At 38.0% G+C, this 17173-nt stretch overlaps 1 protein-coding gene across 1 annotated transcript in view; it reads left to right on the forward strand.

Moving 5' to 3' along the window:
* LOC126817104 (aldehyde dehydrogenase, mitochondrial) overlaps nucleotides 1-14667 on the forward strand; it is a 31268-nt gene extending 16601 nt beyond the window's left edge. The window contains exons 9-14 of the mRNA XM_050543917.2: nucleotides 3997-4099; nucleotides 4856-5037; nucleotides 5562-5726; nucleotides 7975-8132; nucleotides 9646-9760; nucleotides 12230-14667. Of these exons, the coding sequence (XP_050399874.1) occupies nucleotides 3997-4099; nucleotides 4856-5037; nucleotides 5562-5726; nucleotides 7975-8132; nucleotides 9646-9760; nucleotides 12230-12262 (756 nt within the window). The 3' untranslated portion in view covers nucleotides 12263-14667. The remainder of the gene's footprint in view (nucleotides 1-3996; nucleotides 4100-4855; nucleotides 5038-5561; nucleotides 5727-7974; nucleotides 8133-9645; nucleotides 9761-12229) is intronic.
* The last annotated feature ends 2506 nt before the right edge of the window (nucleotides 14668-17173 follow it).

Raw genomic sequence — 17173 nt, forward strand, 5'->3', positions numbered from 1 at the left:
CATCATTAACCCTGTAAATATTAAAGGAGCTAAATCGCTAACATTTGGGACCTAGAAATTGACAAAAGTGGGTCGCAACACATATAATACTGTAGTATGAATGTATATAAACTGATTTACATACAATGGTTTCCGTTTTTACTCCAATTTCAAATCAGTTATGTTCGGCGAAATAAGCCAGCAGTCTCAAGCGAGTGCAAATTTCTAGCGTCTGGTTATTCCAGTCTACATATGCCGTTTGATTTGGTGCAATGTGTCTAGCCTCGTCTCTCGAGTCTCTTGATACAACTGGGGCTGAAGCGCATTATGGTACACGATTCGTGTACCAATGGTGAAATGTTTATTTTGTCTTAAATATTGGATATCAAACGCCCATCTTTTTCCGGTAAGATAACAACATGAATGTTGATTTAATTTGACAAATAAATCGTGTTTTCAATGTTGAAGATTTTGGATGATATTGAGTTAGAGACTTAGCTACTTTAACTACCCAGATTCCAGACAGCAAATGATCGACATGGTTTTCACTGTCAGTGGTGCCTGAATATTTAACGAATCGATTATAGACTTAGGTAAATCATTCTACCCAGTACTGAGGGCATGATAAGGACAGCTGTCTAGTTGTTTGAATGGGACGAAAAAAACAATGTCCTGTGTACACATTGGTGTGCACGTAAAAGATTCCTTGACAGTTGAAATTCGATATAAGAGTAGGCTGTTGTCACTGTGGTTTCTCTGTGTCAATAGTGCAGAATGGTGTACTTAAGAAGGAAAAGCATTAACACCCAATTTGTTTTAGAGATCAGAACTTTCAAATGGAGAAAAAAAATATATCGACCCCGCCTTATATCATATAAGCCTGAGGGGTGAGGGGTCTGGATTCACTGGCTTTCATTTTACAATATTGGACAGGACTTACGAGTCAATCTATTCGAATTTTAAACAAATCAGGATAGAGATCATTTGGATGGTATAAACAAAAACAATGGCCAGTGTATATGTTAACAGTTGTAAGGCGATAAAATTTAGATGGAATCATCGAATGGCATATGACCGTCTATATCGGTGCTGGAAAGTAAGATGATGAACTCCATTTCCTTTGAAGGAGTACAGTCGTCTGTCCAACCTCGTGAGTTTTCTCCGGCTTCTCCAGTTTCATCCCACTGCTAAAGACCCCTACGCGCAAACAAATTATTGAAATAAAATTGAACCATATGTTAGTTCCGAAATGACCTAGTTTTTCTGGTGTTAAACCCTCTCTCTCTCTCTCTTTCTCTCTCTCACTCACTATTATACACAAGATGATGCAGTCACACCTGAATAAAGTCCTTGACATGAATAATAATAATAAAAACTACAAATACTAGGAGTTAGTGGGCTACTGTATTAAACTAGCTCACAATCTCCATAGCAACAATTATATGCATACACTATGCACAGTTGTCACATTCCTTAAAGTAGCAATATTTGTTAGTAATTTAAAATAAGTCAAGCACATCTAGAATTTATATGGAAATGAAATGAATTGAGATTTGACATTCTATTGTTCTGCTTCGACTGGGCTAATGAAGACCGGCATATGCCATACAGCCTGCCTGGACAGCGGCAGACTTTTATATTGAATTTCAACTGTCAAGGGATCTTTTACATGCATGCCAGTGTGTAAACGACTTAACAGCTGTCCTTGTCAGGCCCTGTCCTGCATCTCTGACATGGGGACCCAACGCCGCAAAATCCTGAGGAGGTTTCTTATCCAACACTGGGATCGAACCCACGTCCAACAGGCTAGCGAGCCAGCGTCTTACTCACTTAGCCACCCTGGGGGGGGGGGGTTGGATGGCATTGAGTCAACTGGCGTGGTTTCAAATCCCCGGTTGTACGTGACGACGAGTAGGGTCGCCTGTCTAGCCTCGTGGGTTTTCTCCGGGTCCTCCGGTTTCCTCCCACTGCTAAAGACCCCAACGCACAAGCAAATTACTGAAATAATATTAAACCATATGTTAGTCCCGAAATGACCTAGTTTGTGTCGAGTGGACGTTAAACCCCATTTCTCTCTCTCTCATTTAGACACCGTGACTTGTTTTTGCATGGAGTTAAAACATTATATCTTATGGCCATTTACAAACTTACTAAATCGTACAAATAAAACATTTAAAGACTCCTGTTATGGAGAGATAAACAACACCCACCCATTATTTAAGAATAATTTGAAATTGAATTAAAGATACATTATGTAAGATTTAGATAAAAAGCTGACCATTCTTGCTATAATAGCCCAAAAATAGATAATTTTAATTGAAAATATTGAAAATTTCATTCAAATTACTTCATTCTGAGCCACGTTATCACTGTTTGTAGTTTTAACAAGATGTGTGCATTGTGGTAAACAGGGCACTGGTATATTCAAGACTTAGCCTTGCTTTCCCATTTTTAAATTAATTTTTAAATGGCGAACCATTCTAATCTAGTTAAAATCTTGAGTATCCGATGCAATCGAGAGTTGATTATGGTCTTGTTTTGTTAATAAATGTCTAATTAATAGGTTATATAACATTTCGGGCCTAAAGAAAGACCTAAAATAGGCAGATTTGGCTCTTGCATAATGTTTGTTTAAACTGTATGATATCCCCGATTTAGTTCAATATAAAGTAAGGATAAAATGGTACAACAATTTTTGAACCGGTTAATTGGTCGTTAATATCTCAGTGGGCCTATTATTCAATAAGCTGAATAGGCCTGCGATTAATGGGTTGTATCAATAAATCTTGGGACACACTCACGACCATAAAATCTTCCTGGCAAAAGATTAAAAGCATTTAAATTTATTTTCATAGCTAATGTCAACCAGGGCTCCTGCGGTCCTTGAAAATCCTTGAATATCCTTAAATTGAAAATTTCATTTTCAAGGTCTTGAATATCCTTGAATTTCGCGGAAATAGGAAAACATCCTTGAATTTCAGTTGAGATCCTTAATTTTGTTTCAGATGTCTTCAATTCCTTTTAAATATGAGATTATAACGATAGTTGGTAATGGTTTGGTTATTTTTAAGATGAAAAATTGTAACTTTAGGCTAAAAAATGTCCTTGAAAATCCTTGAATTTGACGTATATTTATCCTTGAATATCCTTGAAAAAATGTTTGACGAAGCCGCGGGAACCCTGGTCAACAATTGAACATACAATCCGTTATATGTCAACATTATCTTTATCCATCGACTAAAAGATTTGAACAATCATCCCATCCCACAAAGCAAATAAACACGTTTTATTCCCAGGCCCTCTTTCATGAAACCAGACTGACAAATACTGAGGGACTTTCTTTGCCAACACCGAGATCATGCCTCTGCCCTGTTTGTGCAACATGGCCACCATGCGCCAGCCCTGTTTGTGCAATATGGCCACCGTGCTCCCGCCCTGTTTATGCAATATGGCCACCGTGCGCCTACCCTGTTTGTGCAATATGGCCACATACCGTACCTCTGTTATATATGGCCATCATGCCTCAATCCTATTTGTTCAATATGGCCAGGGGGATCACGTGGCTAAGTGGGTAAGACGCTGGCTCGCTAGCCTGGAGGTCAGGTGTTCGATCCCTGCATTGGCCTAGAAAGTTCATCCCGATTTTCCGGCATGGTTTCCCTTGTCAGTGATGCAGGATGGAGGGCCTGACAAGGACAGCTGTCTAGTCGTTCGGATGGGACAAAAAACTGAGGTCCTGTGTACACATTGGCTTGCACGTAAAAGATCCCTTGGCAGTTGGAATTCGATATAAGAGTAGGCCCACTGGACGTCTGCCGTATTTGTTCAATATGACCACCATGCCTTAACCCTTTTTGTTTAATATGGCCAACAAGCCTCTCCCCTATTTGTTCAATATGACCACCATGCCTCAACCCTTTTTGTTCAATATGGCCACCGAGCCTCTACCCTATTTGTTTAATACAACTAATTTGAGGGGTGAAGAGATTCTAATGTCTTGTCTGAATTTATTTCCAGATTGGACAACTTATAGCTCAAGATGCTGCAAGAACCAACCTAAAACGAGTAACATTAGAACTTGGTGGAAAAAGTCCAAATATCATTTTAGCTGACGCAGATTGTAAGTATTAAAGAGAGAATTTCATATTTTCGAGGAAAGTCAAAAGATAATTATTTCTGTCTTTTGCTCAATAGGTTGTCAATTCACTATTATACGATCATAGGTATCATTCTCCTACTTATAAATCCTTGACCCCGGAAATAATAACACAATTACCTCCCTTGCTCCCTTGTTTTTCTACCCCCCCCCCCACCTGGAATAGCTATCTTCTAACGTTTGAATTTGAAGTTAAAATGATATTTTTGCCAATTTCTCAACTGGCAATAGTGAATTATAGGATTAATAGGATTATTCTTTAACAAGGTAGGACTGTTTATAGAAACCATCTATTTTAAGGCTTTATTTTAATACCTTTTAAAAATATAACTTAAAAATATGAAATTGCAACTTTAAGCTGGATTGGAATGAGCTTCAAGTCTTGTCAATGTAATATTTTATTTGAGAGTAACATATGCGTAAAAAATCCTGTCAACATAATTATGGACTAATGGTTAGCGCAGGCACGTTTGATCATAATGTCTGTCATTTAGTCACAAGTGGCATGGTTTTGATTCCCTGCATGTACGTGACAATTGCGCAACCTTGTGAGTTTTCTCTGGTTTCCTCCCACTGCTAAAGACCCCTGCACACAAACAAATTATTGAAATCAAATTGAACCATATGTTAGTCCCAAAATCACCTAGTTTTTCTCTCTCTCTCTCTTCTTCTCTCTCTCTCTCTCTCATATTGTAAGAGATATTTTCTTGTATTTTCTAGTGGATCATGCAGTAGAACAGGCTCATTTTGGTCTGTTTTTCAATCAAGGACAGTGTTGTTGTGCTGGTACCAGAATATATGTAGAAGATAAAATATATGATGAATTTGTAGAAAAGAGTACAGAAAGGGCCAAAAAAAGGGTCGTAGGTGATCCTTTTACAAACGTAGAACAGGGACCTCAGGTTAGTACATGCCTGAAAATAATTCACCAGTCACAGAACAAATTCATGGTGTTGTCAGAAACCATCCTCTATTTTTTGCAGACGTAGATGAGGGACCACAGGTTAGTACATACCTGGAAATAAGGCAGCTGTCACAGATATTGTTCGGCACAAATTACGGTTTTGGCAGAAACAACCTCTCTGGTATCTGTATCTGGCACAGATTTGTCTTTATTCCAGATTTAACTTGACATATCCTGGAATAACTTGGTGGTGTTGAGGGAATGTAAAAGCAGGGGCTCTATGAAGGGGATACATTGATGTGCTTTGCGTCATGGGTTTAGGGTATGGTAAAAATCAGATTGTTGTAACGCTAAAATCAATAATCCTTAACCAGTATCGAGCATATTCCCTGTAGTCAAACATTTCTCGGTGTCAGATTGTGGGACCCTCCCCACACTCACCCCACCAATAAAAATATTGGGTTTTTTTGTGTCCTCTCACAAAAATATTGAAATATTGTAACATTGCTTTGTTTATTTTAGGTCGATAAAGAACAATTTGATAAAGTTTTAAATTATATCGACATTGGTAAAAAAGAAGGAGCTAAAATGACGACTGGAGGAAAGAGAGTGGGTGATCGAGGCTACTTCATTGAACCAACAGTATTCTCCGACGTCAAGGACAATATGGTTATTTCACAAGAAGAGGTAGGAAATTCTAGAGATATTTTTATAAACTCCCAAGTAACATAGAGATATTATTGATGATTAAGCAGCATTTAGTAACTGAATGAGAATAATGCATGACATAATTATATGAAGTACAAGTTATTCAGACATGCATTATACAGAAATGAAATGAAATGGGGTTTAACATCCTACTGTTCTGCTCCGAACTGGGCTAAGGAAGACGTTATACAAGAATACAGGTGTGTAACTATAGAATAACAAATGACATAATTATATGGAATACAAGTTACTCAGACATGCATTATACAAGAATACAGGAGTGTAATTATAGGATAACACAATTATATGGAATACAAGTTACTCAGACATGCATTATACAAGAATACAGGCGTGTAACTATAGGATAACACATGACATAATTATATGGAATACAAGTTACTTAGAAGATTTATTTCTGGTGGCATTTCAACAAGGATTCTCTCTTCTTTTATCAAGCAACCTGGCCAGAAATAAACTTCTAAGTAACTTGTCTTCCATATATTTGTATCGTGTGTTATACACACATTATATTCCGGAGTTGCAGTGGGTAAGATGTTGGCTCGCTAGCTTGGCCGAGAAAGTTCATCTTGATTTTCCGACGTGGTTTCCCCTTGTTAGTGGTGCAGGACAGAGGGCCTGACTAGGACAGCTGTCTAGTTGTTTGGAAGGGATCAAAAATGGAGGTCCAATGTATACATTGGTATGCACGTAAAAGATCCTTTGGCAGTTGGAATTCAATATAAGAGTAGGTCATAGTGCCACTGCCCAGGCAAAATTTCTCTCATAGCACACTGTATGGCATATGTCCATCTTCATTAGCCCAGTCGGAGTAGGACGTTAAACCCCATTTCATTTTGATCCTGGTGGTGGCTGAGAAAATTCAGCAAGATTTTCCATTCTGTTTTTTTTCCCATGTCCTTGGTGCAGAACGGGCTGTCTTCAATGTAGAGCAGATGGAGAAACCACTATCTCTTATAGCCAATCTGGTTAAAACACAGATCCTATTTCGTTTCATTTTTTATAGTTCAAAATTTCATTTTGTTTGTCTTTACTACACTCAATCGGCAAACCTCAACAGATTCCAGCACCCTACATCTAATCTCGGCTGTATAACAAAGTCCGCCATTAGAACTACTTTCAAGTTCCGGGATTACAATGGCGTTGTCCATGACGACCAATGACGTGATTGATGACGACGTGTTTGAAGAATGTTTTATCTTACAAAATTTTCAAAGTTTGAAGCTGTTTTTCTTTCAAGTTTATCCGATTTTCTTTAGACAAGGACAAATTTGCACTGAAAATTCTACACATTCTTCAAACGACGCAATTATGAGAACTTCTTTCTAAACGCATGCAAGTTTCCCTTATAAGTAAACCGGTGCCGCATCGCAAATGTATAGGCGTAGGTACATATCACTTACTGTCATACAGCCGAGGCTAGATGTAGGATACCGGAATCTGTCGAGGTTTGCCTAGTGTACTACACTAGGATCTGCAAGAGTTGTTTTATAACCGACGTTCTGATTTATGTGAGGAATTAGCCAATAAAACGGTCTGTTATGATGAGTTCTTGGCATGTGGTGCACAGAACTGTGGGTAAACCTCTAGAAACATCAACGCTGAATGATTAATCAATGTCTGATGTCATAGGGTTAAAAGCCATATTACTCCTGACACGACCTCCCAGTACAACTGGTCAGATCTTCATGTAGTGTAGGCCATCAAAAGTAGGGAGCCACGGTGGCTAGGTGGGTAAGGCGCTGGCTCGCTAGCCTGGAAGTCGGGTGTTCGATCCCTGCATCCTGATTTTCAAACGTGGTTTCCCCTTGTCAGTGATGCAGGACGGAGGGCCTGACAAGGACAGCTGTCTAGTCCTTCGGATGAGACGAAAACCGAGGTCCCATGTAAACATTGGAATGCATGTAAAACATCCCTTGGCAGTTGGAATTTGATATAAGAGTAGGCGATAGTGCCGCTGCCCGGGCAAAATTTCCCTCATAGCACACTGTATGGCATATGCCCATCTTCATTAGCCCAGTATAGGAGCAAAAGTATAAAAGAACAAAGTGAAATATAGATCTATATTTTAACCAGATAGACTCCTAGCTCACTGCATGGCAAATGTTAGTCTTCATTAGCCCAGTTGGTGCAGAAAAGTAGGACATTAGACCCTGTTTCATATTCTGATGAATCTTGTGTAATACATTTTCATTGGATTCCATTTCAGATTTTTGGACCAGTTATGAGTATTTCCAAATTTTCAAGTTTAGATGAGGTTATAAACAGATCCCACAATACCATATATGGTCTGGCAGCAGCTGTTTTTACCAAGGATGTAGAAAGAGCCCTTTATTTATCGAACAGCTTGAGAGCAGGAACAGTATGGTAATTATACAATTGGTTTTTTTTTTCTTTTTATAGAAGACCCAATTTCACAAATGATTCTCTGACTCTCAAGATTGGTCGCATTATTTCTGTTACATCTCTTTTGTATTCCTGATTGTTTTCAAATCTGAGTGAAGTCTGTGTCTCTATAGGCCCGGGACTGTACAGCGCAGTGGATGCTTACGGCTGGCCCCCGGATCTTTTCACTTGATTTGTTTATTTGGTGCAAATATTACAATGTCTATTTTCTATCTTGCCCGCAGGTTTATCTTGTAGATTTTTGTTTTGCGTGTAGTGCGGTCCTCCTGCACTTACTATTAAGAGTTTACTCAAAATTGTTCGCCTTATTTTAACCAAAATATAGCCCTTTATAAAACTTTTGTTGTTTTAATGTATCAAATGCATCAATAAGAAACTATGTACAAATTCTTATGTTTCTAGATCCAAGATATTTGTCATAAATAGTGATTGAAAATTGTGTAAATTCATGACTTAAACATATATTATGCAAGAGGTAAATCTGCTTATTTGCAGGTCTTTCTTTAGGCCTGAAATGTTATCTAAATTATAATTAGACATTAATGAACTTATCCAGACCATAATCAACTCTCAATGGCATCGCTAGCCTGCAATATTTACTGGATAATGATCCCATTTGCTGCTCGACTTCCATTCATAATTTAATCAAGATATGGATGATCGAGACTATGTTTTTTATAATACAGACTTAAGTAATGATGATCGAGGCTAGGCTGAAATTTCAATCGCTTAATTCTCGGTTCATAGTGGATCAATTTGACTGAAATTTTCAGCAAATTGCCTAATCTATTTAATATCGGATAAATCCGATGCCATCGAGAGTTGATTATGGCCTGGATCAGTTAATTACTATCTAATTAATTAATAATTTAGAAAACATTTCAGGCCTAAAGAAAGACCTGCAATAGGCATATTTAGCTTTTGCATAATGTATGTTTAAATTATATTATACAATCATATATATTCCCTTCAAACAGAGGACTAGTATATATACCCTTCAAACAGAGGACTAGTATATATCACATTCAAACAGAGGACTAGTATATCTCCCCTTCAAACAAAGGACTAGTATATATTCCCTTCAAACAGAGGACTAGTATATATCCCCTTCAAACATAGGACTATTATATATTCCCTTCAAATCGAGGACTAGTATATATTCCCTTCAAACAAAGGACTAGTATATATTCCCTTCAAACAGAGGACTAGTATATATCCCCTTCAAACATAGGACTATTATATATTCCCTTCAAATCGAGGACTAGTATATATTCCCTTCAAACAGAGGACTAGTATATACATGTATTCCCTTCAAACAGAGGACTAGTATATATTCCCTTCAAACCAAGGACTAGCATATATTCCCTTTGAACAGAAGACTAGTTGCACTATAATGTGGAGTATGACAAGCTGTTTTGATCATGCTTTGATGTTTCAAAGGTTACATCAATTATTAATTGCTCAATGATTACAGGGTAAACTGCTTTGATGTTTTCGACGCAGCAGCACCATTTGGAGGTTACAAGATGTCTGGTAATGGTCGTGAATTGGGAGAGTATGGTTTAGATAGCTATACAGAGGTCAAAACGGTCAGTTTTACATTTTCTACTTTCATTTACAGCAACACATTATTTGTCAACTGTTAACATTCACAGAAATATTATTGTACAAAATGAGAGGGAGTGTAACATCCTACGTACTGTTCTTCTTCGACTGGACTTATGAAGAAGGGGATACGCCATACAGTGTGTTATGAGGACAAATTTTCCCCATCTGTCAAGGGTTCTTCAACGTGCACACCAACTTGCAATCTGATTGAAATACAGATCTATGTTTCGTTTCGTTTTTTTATATTTTCGATGGCCTCCACAACATGAAAATCTGACTAGTTGTAGTGGAAGGTTGCGTCAGAGGGTCATACGACCGAGTTTTGAACCTATGACGTCAGACATTGATTAATCAATCAGCATTGACGTTTCTAGTGGTTTACCTACAGTTCCGTGCAGAGCATGCCAGGAACTCGCCATAACAGTCTGTTTCATTGACTAATTCCTCACATCAACTAGAACACCTGTTATATAACAACTCTTCCAGATCCTAGTGTAGTAAAGACAAACAAAACAAAATTTTGAACTATAAAAAACGAAACAAAATAGGATCTGTGTTTTAATCAGATTGGGCAACTTGCACTACAGGAAATTATTTGATTGTTTTTGCATGATATTTGTCTTGGGTTAACATTTTGTTGCAATAAATATCTTAAATTATTCAACACTTTCTTTGAACCGTTTGGGTTGAATCTGTTAGCTACATTGTCTAACCGCAGGACACTATACTGGATAACAATTTCATCATTTACATCATTGGATGATATTTTGAAAGATACTCTCTTGTATTTCAAATGGATCAAACTGTAGAACTGACTCAGTTTGATTCCACCCCCTTCTCCCTCCTGCTCTTCCCTCTATCCCTCCCTCTCTCTCCTTTTTATATGTCCACATTTCCAATGTATATTGGCGTCAACCCCGTTCCTCCATCTGTCGGTCCGTCCGTCGTCCACAATTTCTTGTGAATGCTCCTATTGCTAAAAGTTATCATCCGTTTGTTTTAAAATGTATGTATGTTGTTTACATTAGTGAAATGAAAAAGCCTATTTTATTTCAATAAATTCCATCAATTACTTCTAGAATTATGGCCCTTGTTTCACTTTGTTGCACCTTGTGAACGTTCTAACATCAAAAGTTATCTGCAGATCTGTATGAAATTTATGTGTCATTTAAATTAGAAAAAAAGAAGAATCCTATTGAATTCCAGCAATTTCCATTAATTACATCTAGAGTTATGGCCCTTATTTCACTTATCTTCCGATCTTTATGAAATTTATATGCATTATTAAATTAGTGAAGTTTCTGTTAATTACTTTTAGAGTTATGGCCCTTGTTTCACTTTGTTGAACCTTGTGAATTATTTAACACCAAAAGTTATCATCTTATCTGTATGAAATTTATATGCATCATTTAGATTAGTGAAATGGCCCATGTTTCACTTTGTTGAACCATGTTAATGCTCAATTTACGAAAGTTATCATCCGATGTGTATGAAATTTATATGCATCATTTAAATTTGTGAAACGGATGTCTATTGAATTTCAGCAATTTCCGTCAATTACTTCTAGAGTTATGGTCCTTGTTTTATTTTGAGAATCTTGTAAACGTTCGAATGACAAAAGTTATCATCTGATCTGTATGATATTTATTTGCATTATTTAAATTAGTAAAACAAAAAAGCCTGTCAAATTTCAACAATTTCTGTAAATTACTTGCAGAGTTAAAACCCTTGTTTCAGTTTGTAGAACCATGTGAACCCTCAAATGACGAAAATTACAATCTCATCTGTATGAAATTGTCTTGTAAATGCCCCCAATTATCTACAAAAGAATAAATATGCGAAAACCCTTGTCAACAATTTTGCTGCTGTGGGTGTATGTTTCATTGTCTGGCAACCTATGTTCTTCCCTCTATTCCTCCTCTCTCTCTCTCTCCCCTCCGTTGCCCGTCTCTCTCTCTCTCCCCGACTCTTTCTCCCTCTTTATCGATATGCCCCCTTCCCCCTCGCTCTCCAATTTAGAATGTTACATGTCATGGGGATCACGTGGCTAAGTGGGTAAGACGCTAGCTCGCTAGCCTGGAGGTCGGGTGTTCGATCCCTGCATTGGCCGAGAAAGTTCATCCAGATTTTCCGGCGTGGTTCTCCCTTGTCAGTGAAGCAGGACGGAGGGGCTGACAAGGAAAGCTGTCTAGTCGTTCGGATGGTACGAAAAACCGAGGTCCCGTGTACACATTGGCGTGCACGTAAAAGATCCCTTGGCAGTTGGAATTCGATATAAGAGTAGGCCGTAGTGCCGCTGTCCGGGCAAAATTTCCCTCATAGCACACTGTATGGCGTATGCCCGTCTTCATTAGCCCAGGTTAGGAGCAGAACAGTAGGACGTTAAACCCCATTTCATTTCATTTCATTTCTGTTACATGTCATTTACAATGTTTTTTTGTATATTTCAGGTCACCATTAAGATCCCACAGAAAAATTCCTAATAAGGAAAAGAAAAACAGAGTACATCTAAGCAACATCCGACATAATTAGATCATATTATTTTCATCTTACCATAATCTAATGAACAAATAATTATGTGATTGTACTAATTTGTCTCCTTCCTGTGTAGAAATATATTACAGTGGCCTTATATCAATTTATATATCAATAAGGAATGTGTTACACAAATCTTTAAAACAAGGGAAACAAATCACTCCGCTTTTGTCAAGTGAAGTCAGTTGTAAGCAATCGTTTAAAGTTCAGATCCCAGTCCATGTATGAGGAGAATTGTTACAGGTTTGGTTTGGTAGATATTTACGATTTTAACCATTCTGTCCTATTATACTCACAGTGGCCTTGGACAAAGCACCAATCTATGCTCAAATGTTAGCGTCGTCGTATAGTTTTGTGTGAATTTTAAACGAAACAAAATGAAAAATATTAATATATTTAAGGATTATAAACCGTCAGTTCATAATAATACAACTTTATAGATTTACTACTTCTTGGTTTGTTACATACAACGTTTCAATACTCTTACAGGTATCTTAATCAAGCAATGATAAAAAAAAATGAATAACAACCTCCATCCATGAGTAAAACAATTTAACAATCCAAACATAACATTAATTAAGACTTCTAACAACAACCATATTCCCTTATTTATAATAGATTAAAATGGGGACCGAAGTTTTTCTTTTGTTAAAATTTGACATATTCTGAGACAAATGTTTATTGGACTGTTGATGTATTGTAGCTTTACAGTAGTATTTTACTGACTTTTGTCCAGTGAAAAATATTTTGATAAATATGTTATATTTATTACATGTTAAGTTGTTTTATATATACCTTTTATTTAGATTCTTTTTCTAATGAAATTGTTATAAAGTCTGAGCCAGGACTTCGCAATGTCTCTGATGAAATTGTTAAAGTGCAAGCCAGATCTTCACAATATTTCTAATAAAATTGTTAAAGTCGGAGCCAGATCTTCGCAATGTCTCTGATGAAATTGTTAAAGTCCGAGCCAGAGCTTCACAATATCTCTGATGAAATTGTTAAAGTCCGAGCCAGATCTTCGCAATGTCTCTGATAGTCATTTGGGGAATTCAGAATCCCTTGCAAACTACAATATTATGAAAGTTGAAAAATAGTCCAATTCAATTCATTATTTACAAAATTGTGATGAATTGAAAAGTTGTCAATATTCGGACAGGATGCTGAAATGTTTTGATTTTGTTTTCTTAATTTTGATATCAGGATAAGTACATTTAACGGGGATTATGTTGTGAAAAAAATTCATATTGTCTGAAAAATACCATTGACGATCAGCGACGGTAACTGAAAATTAGGCACAAGTCATCTGTAATTCTGTCTGGTACAGATTTTGATGTTTTTATGCACCCATATTGAAATGCGGTCGTATATTGTTGTCGCCCCTGTCCATCCTGTGTCCATAATGTTTTGCGGGCTAAAGTTAATATCCAATTGTAAATTTATACACAATGTTTAAGATCATAAGACGAAGAAGCCTATTGATTTTCAACGACTTCTGACAATTACTGCCTGAGTTATGGCCCTTGATCACTCTAAAAAAAATTGTGGATGCTCTTAACGCTAAAGTTAACATCCAGTTGTCTTTAAATTTATACACAGTGTTACAGTCGTGCGATGAAGACGCCTTAATGATTTTCAACGATTTCTGATAATTACTGCTAGAATTATGGCCCTTGATCCCTTTGAATTATCTCGGATGCTGTAGAGGTTATTAATCAGATTTGAGTATGTTGTAAATGTTACCATTACTTACAAAAGAAAAAATATATGACAACCCTTGTTGATTGCCAAGACGACTTAGCTGTTGTGGGCGTATGTTTTGTTGCTTGGCAACCTATATGTATTGATATTTTCAATGCATGTCCAGCACGAAAGTTGTGGCTCATGTTTTTGTCCCGAGGATGTAGACTATTCAAGAAAACTTAAACTAATGTAGGTCCTAATGCTGTGTTTTAATTGGCCGGTAGCTAAAATTTATGCTTAAGTTTTCATGAATATAGGTCTTTAGATCCACCCAGTCAGTATTCATCAAATAGTATGGTTAATGTGTTCATCAACAAGGCCCATTACAGCTGTTTATTGTTGTATGTATGATTTTGTATCGTTACCATATAAGATGAATCAATCTGATTAAAACACAGATCCAATTTTGATTCGTTTTTTATAGTTCAAAAACTACAAAGATTTTAAAGTAGGGTTTTCTCGTGAAGCAATTTAACTAAAATTTTCTGCATATTCCCTTTACATCATTTAGTTTTTAACTATTATAGTGAGAACTGCCAGCTCTTTATTTAATCTTTCATAATGTATCTTGAATTAATTTCACCATTAAATCATGAAATACAATTAATTACCTTATGGTTTGAGTTATTATTCACCTCCTCAAACCCCCCCTTCATTAGCCCAGTTGGGGGGGTTGGATGCCGAATGGTTAGCACCTGCGCACTGTATCATAAGGTCTGCCATTCAGTCAACTAGCGTGGTTTCAATTCCACGGTTATAGGTTACAAGGAGAAGGGTCAATTGTCCAACTTCATGGGTTTTCTCCGGATCCTCCGATTTCCTCCCACTACTAAAGACCCCTACGTGCAAGCAAATTATTGAAATAAAATTGAACCATATGTTAGTCCCAAAATGACCTAGTTTGTTTCATGTTTTAGACCCCATTTCTCTCTCTCTCTCATTAGCCCAGTTGGAGCAGAACAGTAGGTCATGGAGCAGATCACTAGGATGTTAAACCCCATTTTATTTCAGAACACAATTAGGATGGTGTATTCATTTACTCTACAGATACTTTAAGGCCCCCCAGAAACACAAGTTTTTTTTGTGAATTTACCTACTGTCTGCCCATGGATATACAGTACAGTTCTTTAATTTGCCGCAATAAGTTTACTTTGATTAAACATTCACAAATGAAATAACTTTTTAACTCAATAATTAGAGGTCCTCTACCTGGCAGAGGCCCCTGGGCCTCCATCTCCCGAAGCCTTTATCCCACCATGCCTTCACTGTGTTCACACATTTAATCACGGTGGCTAAATAGGTAAGATGCTTGCTCGCTAGCCTGGAGGTCGGTGTTCGATCCCTGCATTGGCCGAGAAAGTTCATCCAGATTTTCCGGCGTGGTTCTCCCTTGTCAGTGATGCAGGACAGAGGGGCTGACAAGGACAACTGTCTAGTCGTTCGGATGTGACGAAAAACCGAGGCCCCGTGTACACATTGGCGTGCACGTAAAAGATCCCTTGACAGTTGGAATTCGATATAAGAGTAGGCCGTAGTGCCGCTGTCCGGGCAAAATTTCCCTCATAGTACACTGTATGGCGTATGCCCGTCTTCATTAGCCCAGTTCGGAGCAAAACAGTAGGACGTTAAACCCCGTTTCATTTCATTTTTCATTTCATTTCAAACCCCATTTTATTTCAGAACACAATTAGGATGGTGTATTCATTTACTCTACAGATACTTTAAGGCCCCCCAGAAAGACAAGTTTTTTTTGTGAATTTAGAATGTTTTTACCCACTGTCTGCCCATGGATATACAGTACAGTTCTTTAATTTGCCGCAATAAGTTTACTTTGATTCAACATTCACAAATGAAATAACTTTTTAACTCAATAATTAGAGGTCCTTTACCTGGCAGAGGCCCCTGGGCCTCCATCTCCTGAAGCCTTTATCCCACTATGCCTTCACTGTGTTCACACATTTAATCACGGTGGCTAAATAGGTAAGATGCTTGCTCGCTAGCCTGGAGGTCGGTGTTCGATCCCTGCATTGACCGAGAAAGTTCATTCAGATTTTCCGGTGTGGTTCTCCCTTGTCAGTGATGCAGGACAGAGGGCCTGACAAGCACAGCTGTCTAGTAGTTCGGATGGGACGAAAAATCGAGGTCCTGTGTACACATTTGCATGCAGGTTAAAGATCCCTTGACAGTTGGAATTCGATATAAGAGTAGGCCGTAGTGCCGCTGTCCAAGCAGCTCGGAGCAAAACAGTAGAAAGTTAAACCCCATCATTTCATTTCGCATTTAATACAGAGGCCGCGGAGCGATATCCGAAGTGGGGGGTCTGACAATAATAATTGAGGGACGAGGTCCCGAAAACGAAGCGTCGCATAGTGACGTTAGAGCATATTGCGGCAGGCGCCGGAAGCTTCCGGCGTGGGGTTTGGGGCCCGCTTAAGGGTCCAAAGAAAGTTTTGAAACTATGATATGATTTTTTGAATTTTAAAGTAACCCAAAACCCTCCTGCTATCAGGAAAGAAAAGCTGACCATGACTCACCACTCGTGTTATCCATGACGAGAATAATGCCAGTTATAATTATTATAAATGTAGAATGGGAGGAAATAGCAGCCCCCTGTTCCGCGGCCCCTGTAATACTCCAACATGGAAAAGTTGTCCTATATTTGTGGACGCTCTAGAGTCTAAAGTTGTAATCTGATTGACTTGATATACAGTGTATACGTTTATAAGACAAGAGTTGATTCCTGGTAAGCCAAACACGTTATCATCTGCTCATACAGTACTTTTTTGTATAATAAATGTTAGCCCATAGAAGAACAAGTAGCCAATCAATTTCTAATTACGGGGGGGGGGGGGATTGGCCTAACGGTAAGCACGTGCGGGTTGTATCATAAGGTTTGTCTTTGAGTCAACTGGCGTGGTTTCAGTTCCCTGGTTCTACATGACAAGGAGTAGGGTCGCTTGTCCAACCTCATAGGTTTTCTCCAGTTTCCTCCCACTGCTAAAGACCCCTACGTGCAAGCGTATTATTGAAATAAAACTGAACCATGTGTTAGTCCTGGAATGGCCTAGTTTGTGTCGAGTGGGGGGGGGCGGTGGTGGTTGGTGCCCAAAAAATGT

Source organism: Patella vulgata, chromosome 4, assembly GCF_932274485.2.
Source record: "Patella vulgata chromosome 4, xgPatVulg1.2, whole genome shotgun sequence".
Classification (NCBI taxonomy): domain Eukaryota; kingdom Metazoa; phylum Mollusca; class Gastropoda; family Patellidae; genus Patella; species Patella vulgata.